This window comes from Dendrobium catenatum, unplaced genomic scaffold, assembly GCF_001605985.2.
Source record: "Dendrobium catenatum unplaced genomic scaffold, ASM160598v2 fragScaff_scaffold_734, whole genome shotgun sequence".
Lineage (NCBI taxonomy): Eukaryota > Viridiplantae > Streptophyta > Magnoliopsida > Asparagales > Orchidaceae > Dendrobium > Dendrobium catenatum.
This window is the reverse complement of record NW_021319196.1, coordinates 205037-227550: the sequence shown is the minus strand read 5'-3', so window position 1 is coordinate 227550 and position 22514 is coordinate 205037. Positions and strand designations below refer to the sequence as shown.

General features: G+C 38.2%; 1 protein-coding gene across 5 annotated transcripts; it reads right to left on the bottom strand.

Annotated features, from left to right (window-relative positions):
• Nucleotides 1-4717: 4717 nt before the first annotated feature.
• On the bottom strand, nt 4718-22207 carry LOC110097647. 5 transcript variants are annotated; one of them, XM_028696343.1, is made up of 7 exons: nt 21762-22207; nt 18505-20559; nt 18346-18426; nt 18128-18259; nt 17621-17932; nt 16810-17538; nt 4718-4960 (listed from the first exon to the last, which is right to left on the bottom strand). In XM_028696343.1, exons 2-5 carry the CDS (start codon nt 19325-19327, stop codon nt 17721-17723), a joined length of 1248 nt encoding a protein of 415 aa, XP_028552176.1. In that variant the 5' UTR covers nt 19328-20559; nt 21762-22207; the 3' UTR covers nt 4718-4960; nt 16810-17538; nt 17621-17720. The 5 variants fall into 5 exon arrangements, with proteins under 5 accessions (XP_028552176.1, XP_028552178.1, XP_028552175.1 ...); XM_028696342.1 differs by lacking the exon at nt 4718-4960 and adding an exon at nt 5401-5768; XM_020824152.2 differs by lacking the exon at nt 4718-4960 and adding an exon at nt 5401-5768 and having other exon boundaries at nt 18505-20536.
• Nucleotides 22208-22514: the final 307 nt, after the last annotated feature.

Here is a 22514-nt window from a genome sequence, read left to right as displayed (position 1 = left end):
AAAAGTTTTATTAAGATGATTTTGAAAATGTTGAACAACTAAAATAGCAATTTTAGTATCATCCTTAGTAATAAATCCATCAACACAATTAATTTTATGAATGTAATTAATAACATGTTTCTTTTTAGTCAAGGCATGAAAATAATTAGTATTGTTATCACCTTCAACCATATGTTTAACAAATGTTTTCTTCTTCCAAAAAATTTCTTCCTAAGCTTGTAATTTAGAAATCTCATCTTTAGGCTCTCTCAAAAAATAGAAGTTAGCATCAGAAGGTACCAATTAACACTGGCTCTCATTAGAATTCAATGTATCTTCAGCAATTAAAATGTTAGATAAATTTTTTTTAAAATTATTTTTGTTCCACCAATTTAAAACTTGCTTAAGACTTTTTAGCTTAAGCCAAAATCTATTTATGCCAAAGATAGAGTTATTAAGATACATAGGGCATGCCAATTATTCTTAATCACATCCAGAAAAGAGTTATGAAGTAATCACATTTTTTGAAATATAAATTGAGATGGAATACTACTAACTCTATTATTAATTTTAATAAGAAGAGGAGAATGATCAGAGAGGGTCTGATTAAGATGCTCAACATTAGTAGACTCAAAAGAATTAAGCTAATCATCATTAAATAAAACCCTATCTAACCTTTATCATAAATGCTCATGATGCCAAGTGAATTTATTATCAAAAAAACCAATATCATTTAGGTTACAATCCATAATCATACCATTAAAATCCTCCATCAACTGATAGATAGGGAGAGAGCCCCCCAATGCGCTCAGACGGGTTTGTTATAGCATTAAAATCTCCACTAACAAACCAACGAAGATTGCAAATACTATGGAAATGAATGATTTGATACCATAAAATCTTTCTAGTATAACGAGAGGCTGCAACATAAAAAAATGAAGCACAACATTGAAAACTAGAACTTTTAATATTACAATGCAAGACTTGAGTAAAATCACCAATGATGTTTATTATAACAAAACATTTCCAAAAATAAGATGCTAAAATAAGATGCTCAAGCAAGAAAAGTATAAACAAATTATGAATAAGATATAAATTTTTAACTCAATACTTAGAGGAAGGGTACCCAATACCCCTAACATTTCAAAAATATTATTAAACAAAAAAATAATGATTAATGAGAAGTATGCGAATGTGTATTTCTAGGTGATTGTATAATAACATTCCTTGGTTTCCTACCTCTCTTACCATGACCCTTGGTATAACTCTTATTATTATCATCTCTAGCTAAATATTTAGCCAACATATCCACCTCCTTCGTGTATGTAAAAGCATTACTAATATAATTATCAGTTAAAGGAAGCTTACTTTCATTTATCACACCTGAATGCCCCTATAAAGTGGAAACTTACCTTCCACATGGAAAACACCATCTCCACCATTTTTTCATTGTTCACAACAATTCTACTTATCTCCCTCACCTTCTCAGTTTGGACAATAGCCAGCCTCTCTACTTGGGGCAAATTAGCCTACAATATTAAAGGCTCAACTCTTTCAGGAATCAGCTCATTAACCTACTCATTCATAATGGTATGAGATTGAGGTTTATTATAATAGTTAGTGTCAATAGAAATAACAACCATATCAAACAAAGTTTTCTTTGAAACACAAGGATTAGATGAAGATGAAGGCACATTAATGCTATTAGAATTACTAGATATCATTTGCTTCACCATTCCAGAGAGATCAAAACATAATATAGTATCTAGCTTGGGATCTACGCCTTGATTAATGAGAAGTTCAATCCCATTAGAAGAGGTTGGTTTGGTTTGAGTTTTACCAGGCTGTAGAATAACTACATCATGACCCAGAACTTTCTCACCACTAGCCTCATAAATATCAAGGTTCAAAGTAACATTAACATGGTCATTTGAAATACCCTCTTTCACTTTAGACTACTTGGCAATTTCTTTCTTCTTCTTAAGATGGAGATGGAGTTTAAAACACTCACTCAAACCATGACCATGCATCTTACAGTGTGAGAAAAAAATAGGTAAGTTTTGAAATTTCAAATTCTAATTTTTTTTTTGAAATATCTAACTCAACTAATGCATGAGCCACCAACAGATGAGAAACTGAAGCTATCGCCTGGTTTGTTTGTAATGGCCTACCAAGAATAGAAGCAAGACCAAAGAGAATTTGTGAGTTAATGAAATGAAGCCTCAAATTAGGGAAAGAAACCCAAACAAGAGCAATTGGGAACTCCTCACAGACATCAAAATCAGGTGTCCTTTAAGAAGTCTCATTTGACAAGCCTGAATATAGTAAGATATTCTGGAGAAAATATGGCTATAATCCAAGTCATGGCTTAGTTGAATTGCCACATGATGAGGATCAAGAAATCTAATATGAAAGAAACCTGTAAGCTTCAGATTAACAAAAAACTTGTGAATAATATTAAGATTAGGTTGCCTTAGGAAACACTTACCAAATAAAGTAAGAGCAAAGGGGGAAGCCAACTGAGATACAATCGAATCATCAAACATTAAAGCGGGACAACCCTTAAATGAAGTATAAACAAACTGAAGCTATGATGAAGCAGAGGAAGAGCCAGTAAGCTTATCCTTAAAGGAACTAGGTTTGCCATTAGGCACCATAGCTTTTGTATGGAAAGAAGACGACTGAGTCGTCATCCCCCAAACTTCCAAAAATAAGAAAAAAAAAATCAAAATAAAATGCTGAAGAAGCTCAAAAAATAGAGATGGAACAAAAATGGAAAGAAAAAGAGAAGAAAAACCACACTAAACTATGCTAGAAGCAACCTGAAGAAAGAGAAAGTAGGCAAACCCTAGATCGCCAAAGAATCGCCGGAAGTACCAGAGCAGAGAGATGTTACAAAAGATTTGGAACCTAATGTTACCATCTTTAATTTGAATACAAGATCTCAAACATAAAATAGATTCTTTAAACTTCTTATAATTTAACCATAAATTAGTAGGAAGGGAAATATTTAGTAATCTCCACTAGAATTAAACTTCCATAGAAGTTAGCTTTAATTTCCTCATTCATTTAACATTAATTCCTTCAAAATGATGTTTGATAGTGAAAGTTTGTTAGGGATGTTAGGCCCTATGAACTAGTCCTGAGGCTAACCAGGAGGGAGGGGGGGGGGGGGGGGGGGTTTTTGGGGGGGTGAATTGGTTTTTTTTAAAATCTTTAAACAAAAAGAATAAATATCACAAACTAAAATCTCCACGGAAAAAACAAGTGCGGAAAATTAAAGTGCGGAAGAAGTAAAAAGAACACAACGGTTTATAGTGGTTCGGTCAACTGAACCTACGTCCACTCCCCGGAGGCGCCCTCCGAGTATTGCACTACCAACGTGACTCTCCTTTATCCCCCACAACTAGGCGGAGAAGCGCTTACAAAACACCTCCTTTTCGCCACACCCGGCAAGGCAGAGAACCTAACTCCTTTTGCTTCCTCCTGAAGCAGGCAGAGAACCACGATCACTTGCTGAAACTTACCTCTCCCAACCCTTCCAAGGATAAGAAACTCTAGGGAAGAAGAAGTGGAACAATGCTTGGAGCAACCCTTGTGAACCCCCTCACATACTCCCCCTCACAAGATCCTCTCTCCCTCTCTCCCTCCCTCTCTCTCTCTCCTTTAGGTTTTCTCAGGTCAAGAAAGAAGCCAAGAATGTTCAAAAATGTTGAACAAGAGCTCATAAATAGACGAGCTTCAAAGGAGCTCATTAATTGCAAGTTGCCGACTTTATCGTCTAGGACGATATGGAAATCGTCCAGGCCGATAACTACAAATCTCATAAGATCAACTAAAGAATCACCGTAAATGCAAACTGGTTGATTAAAAATTTTCTTGATCATCCCGAACGATCTAACGATCGTCCTAGCCGATTAGTTCAAATTAGAGGAAAATCATCCAGAGCATCACCCTGAATTTATACTAGCCGATATTTATCGTCCAGGAGTAACCAAGGATTTTTGAATGGATCGTCTAGGCCGATCTTGCAATCATCTAGGATGATGTGATCGTATCAATCAACCTTAATTACTCCCATAATTGCTGGATCAATTTAGGCATAATTATACAATATCGTCCAGGCCGATGAAGGAATCATCCTGGTCGATTTCCAAAAATACAGAATATCTAAATAGATAATGGTGGAAATTTTTTGCTGTATTGAGCATATCGTCCTAGCCGATACATGTATCATCCAGGCTGATTAGTTAATTATGGCTGCCTTAACCAAAATCCTGATTAGATCTTTGGTTTTGAACTCGATCATCTAGGATGATATAAATATCGTCCGGGACGATGTGAGTAAAAACACAAGTTCTAAATCTCTCAAGTGTGTGTGTAGGGTTACTTAACATCAGTCACTTTAAACATTTACAATTGACTCAAGAAAGAAAAAAGAAAATTATAGACTAACTCAACCATAATTTACCCAGTCTTGAGCTGATTTCAATTTCCATCCGATCTTTGAATCCTGAAAATGTCAGTAGTAAAGGCAGCTTTAGTGAAACAAGATTTGTTTGCTATCATCAAAATCACAATCCAAAAAATAGGTTTGTAACCATCTCCCACTTTTTGATGATGGCAAACATATCGATAATCAATTTTAAAACAGTAATGTAAAACTAAACAAGCTTTCAAATTTTCGAACATAATAAGTACAAACATACTACAAGAACAAGTACAAACATACTACTCCCCCTTTTGACATATCAAAAAGGAGGAGGAAACTAAAAACACAAACTAAAGCAACTGAAAACATAATATAAAAAAGAAAGCAATCTACATAAAATAGAGACTAAAACAACAGAAATGAGGGATCCTGATCATCAGATGGAGGTGGAGGTGGTGGAGCCTGCTGAAAGTAACTGCTATCGTAGTAAACTTAGCATTGAACTAGGATATGTCTTGGTCATGCTGCCGGTGGTGGTGAGTAATATAGCTGTCAAAAATGGGCTAAGTCCTTGTTTGGAATAAAAATAAATAATTGGAATAACATATCAAGTTGAGGATTGCGAAAATGCTTTCTCAAAGCCATCATATTGCACTTGAGATGAAACTAATTAGTAAGTGCAATGAACGCCTCAACAAAGATATTCTACATTGGTTATATATGGAAAATGGAGCTACCCCTTTTAGTAACATTTAATAACATCATAATGATACTCGAGTATTCGGCTTTGTCATTATTCATGAACAATAGATATAGTGACAGCCTAATCTCTCTAAAAAATAAATAAATAAATAAATAAAGGAGTGAGAGATGTTATTTTTATAGTCTAGATTAAATTCTTTGAAAAATGGATTCAGAACAATGCATTTACATACCATTACTAATGGCCCTCATTAGTAATCTTATATTCATCTTGTTATAAAAAAAAAAAAAAAAAAAAAAAAAAAAAAAAAAAAAAAAAAAAAAAAGATAAGAAATAAAGGTTATGTTTGGACTCTAAAGGGCTTTAGCACCTCACAGCAAGTTAAGAGATCTCTCATGTTTTATAATTGACTTGTGTCATAGCTTGCAAGATCAATTGGTGGATAAGATTTCAATTAAAATGACCATAAATTTAATTCATTAAATTTATATGTCAAGCTTGAGTAGTTTTATTTTTCATGCTTGAGGAATAAATCCTGAACTGGAGCATTGTTTGGAGTTTGACCAACTCCAAGAATCATTTCATCAAACATCTTATGGGCGTTTTGAAGAATCGACAATATTCAAGATGAAGAACTTTAAGTCTTCTGACAATCTGCAATTATATTATTTTATTAGTACTCATAAAGCTAATAAAATAATATATTAATGTATTGAAGACCTGTACAAAGCTAACTTCCAAATACTATATACAAATGAGAATGATGGATGGAAATATATTTAAAGGCTGTTATAATGATAAAGCAAAGATAATGAATTGCAAAAAGAAGTTCAGGCTCTTACTCGCGGCAAGGAAAATATAAACCATGAAATAAAATTTTATAAGTTGCAGCAAACCATCACAATCGTGGACCACGTTGCCTCCACGTCGTTGGAATAACTGTTACTTCAATGTATAAAAGAATGAAATAAATATAGGGGAAGGGGCGCTCACAGGAAATCAATTCAGGCTTTCCAGTTCTGCTTCTCTCAATCGCACGGTTCCTTCTCGCCCTCTCTCGCACAAGCAATAAAATCCACGGCCGCCAACCAGATTTCCATTGCGAATCCGGCCACCGAACCCAATTTCCGCCTCTTCTAGTGACTGAAGCTGCCGTGCCCTAGCCTTGCTGAACCAAGGCCATCCTCCTTACACCACGTTGATAGCCTTCCGACCGTCAAACTCGTCGATTCCAGCCGAACTCCTGTCACCGTCTCCGCTTCAAGCACCGACGCCGAACCTGTGCGTGACCTCCGTCGGACCCTTCTTTGTTCTTTCCCTATTCTTCTCTCTTTATTTCTAATATATTATAATACATATAATAAGTATATTTTATAATAATATATATATCATATATTATATTCTAATATATATCCTATGATATATGTATAATATTATATTATATATGACATTTTATATGTATGTTATATAATATATTATAATATACATAATAAAATAAAATAAGAGAGAAAGAAATAGAAAAAATATACATATATATATAGAGAGAGAAAGAGAGAGTAATGAATGACTTTTCAAACCAAGCATCGACAACCAACAAGCAAACGATCACCGGTAGTCACTACAAATCGTCATCAATTCGAGTTTCTAAAGACCGATTCCGGGGCCCGACAACGCCCCGACGCATGTATGTAAGACTGTTGTGTTTAGGGAATTTCTAAACGAACGACCCTATAATCAAAACTCAAATCCCTTTGGGCATCTTGGTCTATATGACTAAGTTGTAAGACCCGCTATTTTGGGTTACTTCTAAGTGAAGCAATAAGACCCATATGTTAGAAAACTTCTAAGTGAACGACCCTATAATCAAAAATAATTAAATCACTCGGGCCACTTAGCTTATAGGGTTAAGTCGTAAGACCCATCACTAGGCAACTTTTAAGGAAGCCATAAGACCTACCCAACCAAAATTCTATGGGCCACATCTAATAGAGGTCGTAAGTCCCACTATCAGGGCCACTTTCAAAAATGAAAGCCATAAGCCCCTATCCAAATCAAATCATACGGGCAATTCCTAATTGGAGCCATAAGCCCCAAACTAAACAAATTAACGGGAAACTTTTAAGGAAGCCATAAGCCCCAACTCAAACTAAACTAAACTAAATTAAAAATTCACACATATCCACTTCAGTCTATTCGGGATCCCTGAGAGGAGGCAACCCATGGCTGTTAATCAGATTCCCTGGACACTACAACCAATGGTTGTTAGTGTTGGTAGACTGAACTCACGGTATGCCCGGGATGACGGAACCATGGGATCTTGATCGGGTGTACCTTCATACCCCCATAACTAAATTTAAATATCTATTGCACATTCTCACACTTCTTGTACAAAGCTAAATATATTTCATCCTTAATCGAGAGTGCTCTTCTAATGCGTTAGAAGGGGTAATTAACTATGAGGGCTTGCGCTCATAGGAAGTAGAACCCAGATCTAAATAAACCCTGATGTTACTCTCAGGGGAAATCTAGTTAATTGTTAAACTCAATCTACCTCCAGAAAAATTAAAGAGAACCCATAAGTTCGTGAGAGCGGGGTTCACATTCTTTATTTTTTTTAAATTAAGACGATTTTTCTGGAGCGAACAGATTTCTGGCGACTCCACTGGGCATTACTTCTCTCTCCATCTTTGGATGAAATATATTCATATATACATATATATACATGCTTTTTCATGAAGTAATATTTTCTTGTGCAATAGAAATCAGGTTGACTCTAATCCCTGTAAGTTCTATTACAGGTTGCTGAAATGTCACCTGTGAAAAGTATGATGACTATTAAGCTTGGGGAAGGATCACGCGTCCAGTTCCCCCAAACTGTGATAGACACTAGTCGAGATGGTGCCACACTGCAATTCGGAACTATTTCCGAAGTGTTTAAGTTCCTTCCTAGTGAAGCTGCACCAACCAGGGAGATGATCACTCAGAATGCTATTGCACCAAGACCTACTGTATTTTCAAGATTGTCAGTTGCACCTACTGTAGCCCCTCCGGCAAAGAAGAAGGCTTTTAAGCCCAGGGCAAGACAAGTTACTGCTGATTATGCTGACCGAAATGTGAACAAATCTGATGTTCACTACAAGAAGCCTGATACTGATAAGGCTTTCAACATTAACAATAAGGTGCCCCTGTTGGCCAAAAGAAGGGCTCTCGAGCCTAAGCTGAAATCTTTTATCATTGATATGACTAATATGAAGAGGAATGAAGCTGAAATTCCTGAGAAAGCTATTTTCATTCATGGGAGGCACGATGATGAAGCCTCTACCTCTGGTGTCAAGCTGTCAAGAAAGACTAGAAGGAAAGCCAATGCTCATCTTAGAGCTAATGGATGGGTCAATATTCCCACCCTAAATCAGCAACCACTGCCTCAACCAGAGGCAAACATACCCATTCGTAATGGTTTCGAACCATTAAGATGGGTGAAACGTAATAATGCCCGAGGTGAGTTGAAGAAGTCTTTTTGGGAGACTTCTAACCAACCACTGCAGCAACCAGCAAAGAAAGAATCACTCTCTTCCCATCTTCACAAATTATTGAAAGCAATGAAGAATAGAAAGCTGACGAGGGATTGGAAGAAGTTGTTGAACGAAGATCTCATTCCAACTTCAAGAAATTCTTGGAAGAATGAGGTTTCAAAGAAACCTTATCGAGGAAGTAATAGGGTGCTTCCTCATTTCTTTAATCCAAAAGTTACGGAGCCTAGACAACGCCTAAGATTTGAAAGAAAGCAAGTGGGAAAATCTTATGGTAATCTTAGCCATGAAGGCTACAGACAAAGACCCCTTCAACCGTATTATAGGTTGATTCCTGCAAAGGAACTTGTCGGTCCGAGTAACCGATATTACCCTCTGCCTAGGGTAAATTATTCGAAGTTCAATGGAAATAGCCAACGGGTTTGGGTACCAAAAGAGCCCAAACAAATGAATATTTTTAAAGGCAAACATGAGAGCCAAGCTCGTAAAATGTCGCCAAAGAATTGTGACCAAAGGTCACATTTTGATAAGGAATCCCCTGTCAGGCCTACCCTAGCTGATAAGGGAAAGGCTGTTATGTATAAAAGCAGCCCTGATTCTCCCATAATCCACTGGAGGCGTCGAAATCGGCCAGAAGAAGAATATGAGGTCGAAGATGACTGCAATGTCAATCATTGGGATGAAAAGGCTTCTCCCGATGATGAGTATGGTGGAAAAACAAAAGAGGTTGATCCTATGGATGTTGAAACTGTTCGAGTGATAAGCCAGACTTCTGAGCAGCCTGGCCAAAGAATGCAAACCCGTCAAAATGCAGTTGCAAATCTCCAAAATGAAGAACAAACACAGGGTATGCAAGAGCAAGTAATGCCTGCAAATACGACACCTCCCCAATCAGAAGAGGTGGAGGAAGAGGAGGCTAGTGAAGCTGTAAGAAGATTGCAGCAAGAAATGCAATCTCTCCAGCGGGGAAAAGACCAGGAGATTGCTCAATTAAATGTTCGTCTTGATGAGATGAACTTCATGATGAAAGAACTACTTGGGCAACTTGGTCTAGTGACCGCACTTGGTAGATCACAACATGTAAATACCCAAGAGAATGTGGGTACTTCAGGTATTCGGGCTGCTCCTAATCCAGAAGTGCCTAATCAAGAAGTAGAGGTACAAGAGCCGATACTGACAACATTCAAAGAAGATGAAATAGTTAACAAGACCCAAATTGAAAACCTCATTAATCAAAAAGTGAAAGCAGTTATTGCTGCTGAAACTGCTGAAGCTCTAGTGGGTACTGGCCGCCCGTATCCCATAGAATACGACCACGTAAAATATCCTAAAGGATATGTGGTACCTTAATTCAAAACATTTTCTGGTACAGAGAACCCTAGGCAACATTTGGCCCAATTTAAGGCCACCTGTGGTAACACTAGAGGAAATGACGCATTGTTGCTGCGCCAATTTGTTAGTAGCCTTACAAGCACAGCTTTCGAATGGTATGCCGAGTTACCAAATGACTCAATTAAGACATTCGCTGAGCTCAAAACGATATTCGTCAAAAGGTTCGCCAGTGCCACAAAGAAGGTGACGATTGCAGATCTCGCCCTTGAAAGAAGAAAGAAGGACGAGTCTGTTACCAAATATATCACAAGATGGAGGAACCTCAACATGAGATGTGAGCAGCAACTGACCGAAAAACATGTTGTGGAACTCCTTCTTGGAAATATTGATGATCATATGGCTCCTTACTTAGCAATGGCTACGATCAATAGTTTCCAAGAATTATTAGATCGTGTAGCTAAGTTCGAGAGGCTGCCCAAGCCTAGGGGCATCACCTACAACTATAACAACAATACCGCTAGTAAAGGCAAACAACCCAGAATTTATGATTCAAAACGAGATGAAGTAAATACAACATTTACTTCTCCTCCAGATAAAAAGGAGAAAGGGGAAGCAATTGTGCCTAAAATAGCAAAACAAGTGAAAGAAAAGCCGACAACCCCTACCTTACAGGAGAAGATTAATAAGTTGTACTCTTTTAAGAGAGATTGTATTGGCAAAATCTTCCGACATGCACTCAAAATTGGCTTACAGCTACCAGAGTCTCGCCGACCAGAACAGGCTGGTATGATTAATGACCTGAACTACTGTCCATACCACCGGATTGTTAGTCACCCCATCGAGGACTATTTTGTATTCAAAGGTTGGGTAGAGTGATGCTACCAAAATGGCGAATTGACACTGTCAGATAGTGTATTAACAAATCCCAAGCGAGAGAAGACTAATGTCATTTCTTCTATCTTATGCCAAGAAGATGTAGGAAAAGAACCCCAACAAGAAGAGGGAGGTTGGGAGACCTACATATCAAAAAAGTCCAAACAAATAATGAAAGTCCTTTTGGCCATTCAGGGCATTCGTCGAAAGAACGCTCTAGAATTAGAAGTGGATCCAAGACTCCTTCACTTACAGGAGTCGATTGAAGAGGAGTCTACATCAACTACAAAGAAACATTTGAAATATTACAAGGACCAAGGAGGAAAAGCTTCTACTTCTAGATCTCGAAGAAGAATGAAGAAGAGATTATCGAAACAGAAGACTGAAATCCAGCGGTACATCGATTCAATCGAGGAATACCAACAACCTCCTAGAAGACCCATCATATTGGAGGATTATATGACTAACTTACACCTCGACTCAGAATCTGAAGAAGAGACGAATATTCCAAGAGAAACTTGTCGAGTTATAAGCCAAAAAGGTGGAAGAAATGAGAAAGGACGAGGTAGACCTCTCAATCTTCAAAAGACCAATTCAAAAGTTGGTCCTAAAGAAACATGTCGTATGGCATCACCATTTACGGACTCAGATGAAGAACTGTGTTTTCAGGATAACAAAAATAAGAATAAAATAACTCTTAAAACTAGCTGCCCAAAACTTGGAAGCAGCTCAGATTCAGAAGAAGCTGAAGAAGTAGCGAACACAAAAGATTCTCATGTTGAGGATGACTCATCTGAAGAGGTGATGCAAATTCAATTAAGAAGTGGAAAACAAATTCTTCCTCCATCCCAGAAGAAGGGAAAAGAGCAGGATAGGAATATCCAGCTCAATCAAGCGGCTATGCCTCAAGATCCACCTAAGCCTAAAGAGGCTAATGCAAATGTGGATTATAACATCCTATCTCATTTTCGCAAGCTGCCTGCATTGCTGAGTATATACGATGCCCTTATTATGTCCAAAGACCTTAGGGACACACTCATCAAAGCCTTGCAAAATCTTGAGCAGTATGAGGCGTTCTTTGCCGAGCAAAGCCTAAAAGAAGCCTTATATACACAAAATAATGCTACAGTTACTTTCTGCGATAGTGATTTGCTCCTGGGAATTGCAGATCATAATCTACCATTATATGTCACTGCAGAGAGTAACAACACAGAAATTAACAGAATTTTGATCGATCCAGGTTCCTCTGTCAATCTAATGAGCCTCAGAACGCTCAAAGGATTAGCCTTGGATGTTCAATACCTAACTAAAAGCACTGTGTTCCTGCAAGGATTCAATGAACAAGGGCAAAGAACTTTGGGATCAGTGGTTTTACCTCTAAGTTTTAGAGAGCTGCATATAGAGGCAAGATTCCACATAATTGATTCCAATACATCATACAAGGCACTTCTCGGAAGACCATGGCTCCACGAATATGGCATAGTGCCTTCAACACTTCATCAATGTATGAAGTACAATTGGGATAATGAAGAACATCGCATCGATGGTGATGAACAACCGTTCTTGGTACACGAAGTCAAAATCTACGATGATGCCAAGTACTTTATAGCACAAAAGCTAGAAGGTAGTAATCTTCCGAGAATCCAGGTTACTACACTGGATAAAGGAAAACCAAAGGATAAAGGAAAGGATAAACTGAAGAAAATCTACTCAGTACCTCACCTCGGTAGTGATACTGAAGAGGATGATAGTATCTCTGCAACTTTCAAACCCCTAATCATAAGGAAAAGAAAGAGTGAACTATCAGCCATCCCTTTGGATTATAAAGCTGGTCATGCAAATAAAGTGCGGTGTTCGAGCAAATCAAGTATAGAGGAAGAAGAAGAATTTCTTTATCAGCCCAAAAGTACTACAGAATTTCCAGAGGAAAGGAATCCAGAACCCAGTTCTATATCTAAGAAATTGAAAAATATGTCAATTTCGATGATAAGGGTATCTGAAGAAAAAATATCCACAAATATCATCAAAATAGTACCTATGCTAGTGGCACATTCTAAAACATTGACTACCACGATAAATACAAACATAGGAATGTTAAAGACATTCTATGTCCCTCCCCAAAGGGGTCTTAATGAACGTGGATCCCTTTTCTACGAATCAAAGGTGATACCACGTCATATTGCTCATGAAATAGAAAATGAAGATGAGTGGGATTATGAAGATATGTGGATAATTATTCCTCAATATCCTTCACCCATCATGAGAAAGCTCATGGAGAAAAATGTCTTCTTTGTGCAAACAAATAAACGAGCTCGTTATTTCAGAGAACTATGGCACAACGAGCATGCACAAAAACCTATTGGTCATGGTTTGTCTACAACATGGGGGCTTGGATATGCTCGACATTCATGTCTCACACGAGAAGCATCCTACCATTATCTTGAGTACCCCCAACGTCCGCGTCTAACATATGCAACCTCCTACAACATAACAGATAAAGAGGAGGGACAGCCCGAACTCGAAAATCAAGTTGAAGATCTAATAGTAGATCTGAAAGAAGCTCCAAAAGAATTTGAAGAAGGTGGTCAGGCTACTGTGGATGAACTCAAGAAGATAAATTTGGGTACAGAAGATGAGCCAAAGCCAACCTTTATTAGTGCGAATCTTCCGCACGATAAAGCAGAAGAGCTAAAAGTGCTTCTTATTGAGTATAAAGATTGTTTTGCATGGAATTACACTGAAATGCCTGGTTTATCACCAGAGGTGGCAGTGCATAAGCTCTCTATCAACGCTAAAGTACAACCTATCAAACAGGCACCTAGGCGAATGCGACTTGAGATTGAAGAGCAAGTGATCGCTGAAACTAAAAAGCTCATTGAAGCTGACTTTATTCGGGAAGAAAAATATGCTGACTGGATTGCCAACATCGTCCCAGTAAAGAAGAAAAATGGTCAAATTCGTATGTGCATTGACTATCGGGATTTGAATAAGGCATGCCCGAAGGATGATTTCTCACTCCCTAATGCAGAACTTATGGTCGATAACACGTCGAACCACGATATGTTCTCATTTATGGATGGATCGTCGGGTTATAATCAGATTAAAATGGACCCAGAAGATGAAAAGCATACTGCCTTTCGAACTCCTATAGGCATATATTGTTACAAGGTTATGCCATTTGGTATCTCATAAGATAACATTAATATCTAAAATAGATCCATTAAAGTTTTTAATGACTAGACCCACTCTAACGGGTCGTCTAGCTAGATGGACGGTGTTGCTAATGCAATTTGATATAACCTACATGCCACAAAAGGCTATAAAAGGGCAGGCACTAGCTGATTTTCTAGCTGCTCATCCATTACCTGTAGATTCTCCACTTAATGATGAGCTGCCAGATGAGCAGATACTCGAAGTGGAAGAGAGAATACATCTACGAGAATGGGAGCTCTATTTTGATGGAGCTTCATCAATAAAACCAGCCCGACCACCTAAACTCCCAATAGTTCAGGTAGGCATTGGCCTTATATTTGTAACCCCACAAGGCGGTATATTGCGATACTCATATAGCTTAATTGAACCTCGCACTAATAATGAAGCTGAATATGAAGCTTTAATAGCAGGTCTTGAGCTTGCAATTAGCATGCAAATTCATAAACTTCATATTTATGGAGATTCTCAACTTATAATTAAGCAAATAGCATGTGCTTTTAAAATTAATAAACCCGAGCTAATCCCATATTGTGAGTACGCTTTGAAACTCCTAGAACAAATTCCCGAGGTAACCCTAACTAGGATTACACGAGGTGAGAACGGGAAAGCCGATGCGCTGGCAAAACTAGATAAAGAAATGACAAATGTCCAAGAGGATCCAATCATCATAACTATCCAGAATAGACATGCATTATCTCCTGCTTCCTTACAAGAAGAGGAAGGAAAAGAAATACTCAAGTGCTTATATATATCGGATGAAAATGATTGGAGGAAACCATTCATTACATATTTTAAAGAGGGTAGATTACCGGAGAATAAATCTACTGCCTCACAAATAGCTAAAAGAGCATTAAGACATGCTTATGTAAATGAGACATTATATCGTAGATCATTTGACCAAATATGGCTACGATGTTTAGGTCCTAACGAATCCCAAAGAGTTATAACTGAAGTCCATGAAGGATTGTGCGGTGCGCATCAATCTGGACCAAAAATGAAGATCAAAATTAAACACATGGGATATTATTGGCCTAGCATGATTAAGGATTGTCTTAACTATGCTAAAAAGTGCCATCAATGTCAGGTGCATGCTGATGTTATACACCGGCCTCCTAACCCGTTACATCCTACAGTAGCATCTTGGCCATTCGAAAGCTGGGGCACCGATATAATTGGTCCTATAGAACCACCTTCTTCTTCAGGACATCGGTTCATCCTTGCTGCCACAGATTACTTCTCAAAATGGGCTGAAGCAATTCCCCTAAGAGAAGTTAAAGCGGACAATGTTATGAAATTCTTCCGAGATAATATTGTCTATCGTTTTGGAATACCACGTCGAATTATATCAGACAATGGTACCTCCTTTAAAAGTGCCAAAATTTATCGATTTATAGAGCGTCATAAGATAGACTGGCGTTATTCATCGATATATAACCCAAGAGACAATGGTTTGGCTGAAGCATTTAACAAAACTTTGATTAAACTGCTCAAGAAAATTCTCTCTAAAAATAAGAGAGAATGGCACGATAAATTAACCGAAGTCTTATGGGCATATCGCACAACCTATAAGACTGCGACACAGGCTACCCCATATTCTCTAGTCTTCGGAACAGAGGCAATATTACCTCTCGAGGTGGAGTTACCGTCGTTTCGTATTGCTATACAATACGACTTAACCCGAGAAGAGAATGATCTTTTAAGGTTGGAAGAACTTGAAGCTTTAGATGAAACTAGGCTGCAAGCCCAACAAAATTTAGAAATCTATAAAGCTCGAATGACTAGGGCTCATGATCGAATGGTCCATCCTAGGAGTTTCAAAGAAGGTGAACTTGTACTAGTTCGTAAAAGACCCATAATTCCCCATCGTCGAGTCGGTGTTAAATTTGACCCAATATGGGAAGGACCCTTCATTATCGAAAAGGTATATGAAGGAGGGGCATACCAACTTATAGATATTTCTGGTCAAAGGCCTATGCCACCAATTAATGGCCAATATCTAAAGAAATACTACATATAATCTCTCAATTAATAGAATATTATGATGAAAACTCCTACTGTAATACAAGAGGCAACTTATATATCTCTCTGTAAGGTAGGAGATAATATTTAATCTTTCCTAAAGATAGGAAATGATTAACATATATTCCTGCAATGTAGGATATAAATTTACATGTTCTTTTGCAATGCAAAGAACACATGACATACACCCTCCTGTAATACAGGAGGCAATTTTATCTATATCATCATATAAGGTAGAAGATACCTTATACTCCCTCTTGAAATATAGGAGGCAATGTTATAGATACCTTATACTCTCTCTTGAAATATAGGAGGCAATGTTATAGATACCTTATAATCCCTCCTGTAATACAGGAGGCAATTTTTTTTTATAAAAAATACCCCTTTACTAAATAATGTAAAGAAATCATGAGACTACATATTGACTTAATGATTTATCATTATAGTTAACTGCTGAGGTCTTTTACGCTCACAAACCTAAGGGTCGAGCTAAAATTCATTGGTTCAATAAGCCTAAGGGCCGAACTGCTAAGTCTTTTATGCTCATAAACCTTAGGGTCGAGCTAGAATTCATTAGTTTAATAAGCCTAAGGGCTGAACCGCTAAGTTCTTATGCTCACAAACCTAAGGGTCGAGCTATAAAAAGAATAATAATAATAAAAAAAAAGGAAGAAGAAAATAAACTATAAAATTAATGCATAATTATAAATAAATACATGCATAAATACCATGAATGTGGTAATGAAGCTGTCAAAGTCTGAATTGAATGTTGCTGATCTGATGTCTAACTCTGAACAAACGATCCTCCAACATCGCTCGCTGTTCCTGTGCGAGCTCCAACCGACGACGAGCCGAGTCAAACTCCTCAGTGAAAAAAGAAAATCTATCCTCCAAATGCTTGACCTCGGAAGCTATCAAAGAAAAGTCCTCCTCGGTATGGGTAGCCACTGCTCTAACCGCCTCACGTCTCTCTAGAAGAACTATCTCCCTCAATTTCAAAGCTCTGAGCTCAGCTTCTATACCCAGAAGCACCATCTGCTCCCCAGAAATGTCCCGCTGACAGTGATGCAAATTTTGTAATCCAATATCTAAATCAAAACGAGCTCTCCTCATCCTATCCCAAGTAGCTCGGGCCTCAGCCTCTAAATCAGCAAGAATTATGTAAGACAACCTCCGAGAAGCGTAGTCTAGCTGAAGTAACCCGAACTCAACAGTGAGACAGGAAAGCTCCCACATCTGCAAAAGGCTATCTCGTAGACCACAAGAGGCAGCAAAGTTCAAAAGTAAGCAGGCCTCTATATGAAAACTAAACAAGTCTGGTAAAGCATTAAGGTCTACTCGCCGTAGTAAAACTCGTAGCGCACTAACGGCATACTGCTCTCCTCTTAGCCACCGCTGACTAAAAGAGCGATGAGCTCGAAACACAGATCTTGACTCGAAACATGAAAGCTCTAAACCTAGAACATGAAAGGAGTTATCATTACAAAATATTTATATATACAATATAATAAGAAATGCTAATTTGAAATAAGATAATACCTGAAAGTTGAGAGTCCTCTATAGAAGCTACAGATCGCCAACCACTCTGGTGGGAGGTAACGTCTGGTGAAGAACCCCCTGAGGAACAATCTGAGACCACCTAAGTCAAGGAAGGGTGGGTGACTAGCTCCGTCGTGGTGTTATCAGTATCACTCCTGGGTAGTAACTGGGTAGAGCCACTACAAGTACATTGATCATCAAGTGAAAGCTCTCCCAACGAGTCACCAACGACTACCCAAGTAGAATCTGAAAGAGTAGGAGACGAAACAACAAGCTCCACAACAAGTCCACTAGGACTACCGGCGGTGTGATCTATAAAAGACGCTGGTCCGTCATTATATATATATGAATGAAAAAAAAAATCATATATATGTATATAACAAATAAAGGCTACTAAGTAAGCAAGGATGTAAAAAAAAAAAAAGGTATTTGTTATTTAATCAATTAATAAAAAAAAAGGTATTTGTTATTTAATCAATTAATAAATAAAAAAAAATTTATGAATACCTTCATCTGTATGAGGAATTTCATATGGGCCTCGAGAAATATGTGCAGCATCCAAGCAAGCTGCCTCTAAAATAGGAGAGACAGGAAAAGTTTGGGGAGTATCCTGTATATCAACAGGAGCATGTTGGGACGCTGAAAAGTAAACAGAGAAAATATATTTAAATATGATATGTTATTTAAATTTAATGTATAATACACAATTGAGGTAAATATGTAACCTGTATACTCGTACGAAGTCCTGCTCCTAGGTCGACCCCTCTCTAGAGAAGGAGAAATCGGCCTACGCCCATGCGAGGCAGCTGCAAGTATTATAATTTAATTATATATGTATTTTTGAGAAGATATATATAATAAAATAACAATACTAATATACGTACCAGGGCAATCATGCCTATAAGTAGGTTCAGGACTCCTCTTTCGCCTTTTATCTTGCACTTTATAAGACTTTGTACGTGCGGGGGTGTAATCCCTCAAGCCCGATGAATACTTCGGTTGGCCAGTACCCTTAATCCTTCTACTGTATCTCTGAATGCCTAACTCAAAGAAGGAGGAAAAGGTGTGTCGAATCCAGAGCAGCCGCAAGTGTGAAATGCCGGTAGGAGCATCTATATGTGCAATATAAAAGCGAGAACTTGTCCCAAATCGAAGAAGAAAAGCCCAAGTCATGGAGGCCACCTCAAGACAAGCTGAAAACGAAAGAGAGCTCAAATGGCGATGATCTGTCACTCCAGGAAGTGCTGGAAGTCCATCCAAAGGAGTGGCCTGAACAAAGCCAAACTGTCGCACTGCTCTATTGGGGTTATACCCCTCCAAAACTATAGAACAATCTCTCCTATAACAAAGCCATCCAGGTCTCATGCTGACCAAGTAAGAAGCAATAGGTGCAAAGCCGCTCCTGGAAAGCAAAGTAGGTCTGCCCCTTTCTGTCAAAGAATCTAATAGTGAAACTCCTAAACTTCGGGAGGGTAAACCTCCAACTGGAGATCTGTAAACCAATCTAAAACGGCTGGCCACAAGTAAGGGTGCAAAGAAAAACAATCTGATCTGGGCCCTATCAGTAGCTGAGATCCCCCTGGCTAACTGGATCAATAGGGGGAAGAAGTAATCTGAATAGTAGTCCGGTGACTCAGCACAACTGAAAGCTCCCTCTACGTGCATATGCACCCATCCATGGACATAATTCCATGGTACCTCAACCATATGCTGTCGGCGACCATAAGAGGCAGAAATCTATCCAAAACCATGGTATATCTGCGCGAGTGCGGCTGGGGCTAAAGAAACCTGTCTCCCACTAGCAATCAAGCTAGCCATCAGAAGTGTACTGGGACGAAACAATCTGTCCTGACTCGGGAAGACAAAACTGCACAACTAAGTGGCTACAAAAGCCACCAAAGACATCTCCTCTGAAATCCCCCTAACGGTAACCGGTCGAACTTCTGCTGCTAAACTAGGCTCAAAAAACTCAACTGAAGCCTGCTCATTATACTGAAGATCTGTACCAAAGGGATCATGAGGTTGAGCAACCAACAATGTATATGCCTCATGGAGCAAAACACTCTCAATCCAACTATCCAAAGAAACTGTAGTCACACGACGATGGCCTCTCTGTCTACAAAGGCAGTAGTAATGCGCCAAACTTTGATAAAGACCATCTGAATAAGCAAACTCTCCCGGCCTCGAGTGACCAACTGGTCGACGACTGAACAAATCATAGTCCTGAGGAATGCATTCCTCGTAAGGAATACCCAAAATAGGTAGGCCAGAAATCAAATGCAAATCCCAAAGGATAATTTTCATCTCATTCGGTCTAATCCAGCAAGTGTTTGTGATACTATCCCAGTGCTCCACTAGTACCTGAAGCCATGAGTACGAGAGCCGACTATAATCAAACAAGGAGGCATAAATAGCTCTGTAGACGCCTGCCTGCTGAAGTACCCTTCGATGAGCTCTCAAGACATATCGAGCCCATGAAACATAGCCCTTTAGCATCCTAAAAGGGCTCCCAAACACTGTTCATACTGCTGCTCTGCAATCTCATGACGAGATAGGCTGTAACTAAGCAATCTGATGGTGCCAGTATGCTCTGCAAGATCTGCAGTAGGCTGTAATACATATTGAGTACCATAACTCAAGCCCTCGACAGTTCGACCTAAAGAACCACCGTCATGATGGCGAAGTCTAAGGGTAATCACCCAGTCTATAGGATCATGTCCTACAGGAAGCTCCGACTCAAAAGCAGGAAGTCGAGGTGACCGAAAAAACAACCCAGCATATATATCTCTATCAATCAGCATCTCCTGATGCCATAACAGTCGATCTCTAATGGAAGCAGACTAGAAGTGGTCAAATCGGTCAATCTCCCTCCAAATATGGTCCTCAGATGGCTCTATATCAGGCATCGAACGAGGCCTGATCCAATCAAAAGCCATCAACTGAGAAAAGAAAGAGGATTGAGCAAATTAGATTACTAAAACAATATTGCAACGAATTAATTGCGCGAAAACTTCCAAAAAATTCGTTGGGAGGCAATTTTGTTTGGAATAAAAATAAATAATTGGAATAACATATCAAGTTGAGGATTGCGAAAATGCTTTCTCAAAGCCATCATATTGCACTTGAGATGAAACTAATTAGTAAGTGCAATGAACGCCTCAACAAAGATATTCTACATTGGTTATATATGGAAAATGGAGCTACCCCTTTTAGTAACATTTAATAACATCATAATGATACTCGAGTATTCGGCTTTGTCATTATTCATGAACAATAGATATAGTGACAGCCTAATCTCTCTAAAAAAAAATAAATAAATAAATAAAGGAGTGAGAGATGTTATTTTTATAATCTAGATTAAATTCTTTGGAAAATGGATTCAGAACAATGCATATACATACCATTACTAGTGGCCCTCATTAGTAATCTTATATTCATCTTGTTATAAAATTTTTTTTTTTTTTAAAAAAAAGGATAAGAAATAAAGGTTATGTTTGGACTCTAAAGGGCTCTAGCACCTCACAGCAAGTTAAGATATCTCTCATGTTTTATAATTGACTTGTGTCATAGCTTGCAAGATCAATTGGTGGATAAGATTTCAATAAAAATGACCATAAATTTAATTCATTAAATTTATATGTCAAGCTTGAGTAGTTTTATTTTTCATGCTTGAGGAATAAATCATGAACTGGAGCATTGTTTGGAGCTTGACCAACTCCAAGAATCATTTCATCGAACATCTCATGGGCGTTTTGAAGAATCGACAATATTCAAGATGAAGAACTTTAAGTCTTCTGACAATCTGCAATTATATTATTTTATTAGTACTCATAAAGCTAATAAAATAATATATTAATGTATTGAAGACCTGTACAAAGCAAACTTCCAAATACTATATACAAATGAGAATGATGGATGGAAATATATTTAAAGGCTGTTATAATGATAAAGCAAAGATAATGAATTGCAAAAAGAAGTTCAGGCTCTTACTCGCGGCAAGGAAAATATAAACCATGAAATAAAATTTTATAAGTTGCAGCAAAACATCACAATCGTGGACCACGTTGCCTCCACGTCGTTGGAATAACTGTTACTTCAATGTATAAAAGAACGAAATAACTATAGGGGAAGGGGCGCTCACAGGAAATCAATTCAGGCTTTACAGTTCTGCTTCTCTCAACCGCACGGTTCCTTCTCGCCCTCTCTCGCACAAGCAATAAAATCCACGGCCGCCAACCAGATTTCCATTGCGAATCCGGCCACCGAACCCAATTTCCGCCTCTTCTAGCGACTGAAGCTGCCGTGCCCTAGCCTTGCTGAACCAAGGCCATCCTCCTTACACCACGTCGATAGCCTTCCGACCGTCAAACTCGTCGATTCCAGCCGAACTCCGGTCACCGTCTCCGCTTCAAGCACCGACGCCGAACCTGTGCGTGACCTCCGTCGGACCCTTCTTTGTTCTTTCCCGATTCTTCTCTCTTTATTTCTAATATATTATAATACATATAATAAGTATATTTTATAATAATATATATATCATATATTATATTCTAATATATATCCTATGATATATGTATAATATTATATTATATATGACATATTATATGTATGTTATATAATATATTATAATATACATAATAAAATAAAATAAGAGAGAAAGAAATAGAAAAAATATACATATATATATAGAGAGAGAAAGAGAGAGTAATGAATGACTTTTCAAACCAAGCATCGACAACCAACAAGCAAACGATCACCGGTAGTCACTACAAATCGTCATCAATTCGAGTTTCTAAAGACCGATTCCGGGGCCCGACAACGCCCCGAAGCCCTCGGCCGTCGATCCAATCCGGCCGGGCGGACTTGAAAGGGCAAATGCCCTCTTTACCTCCCG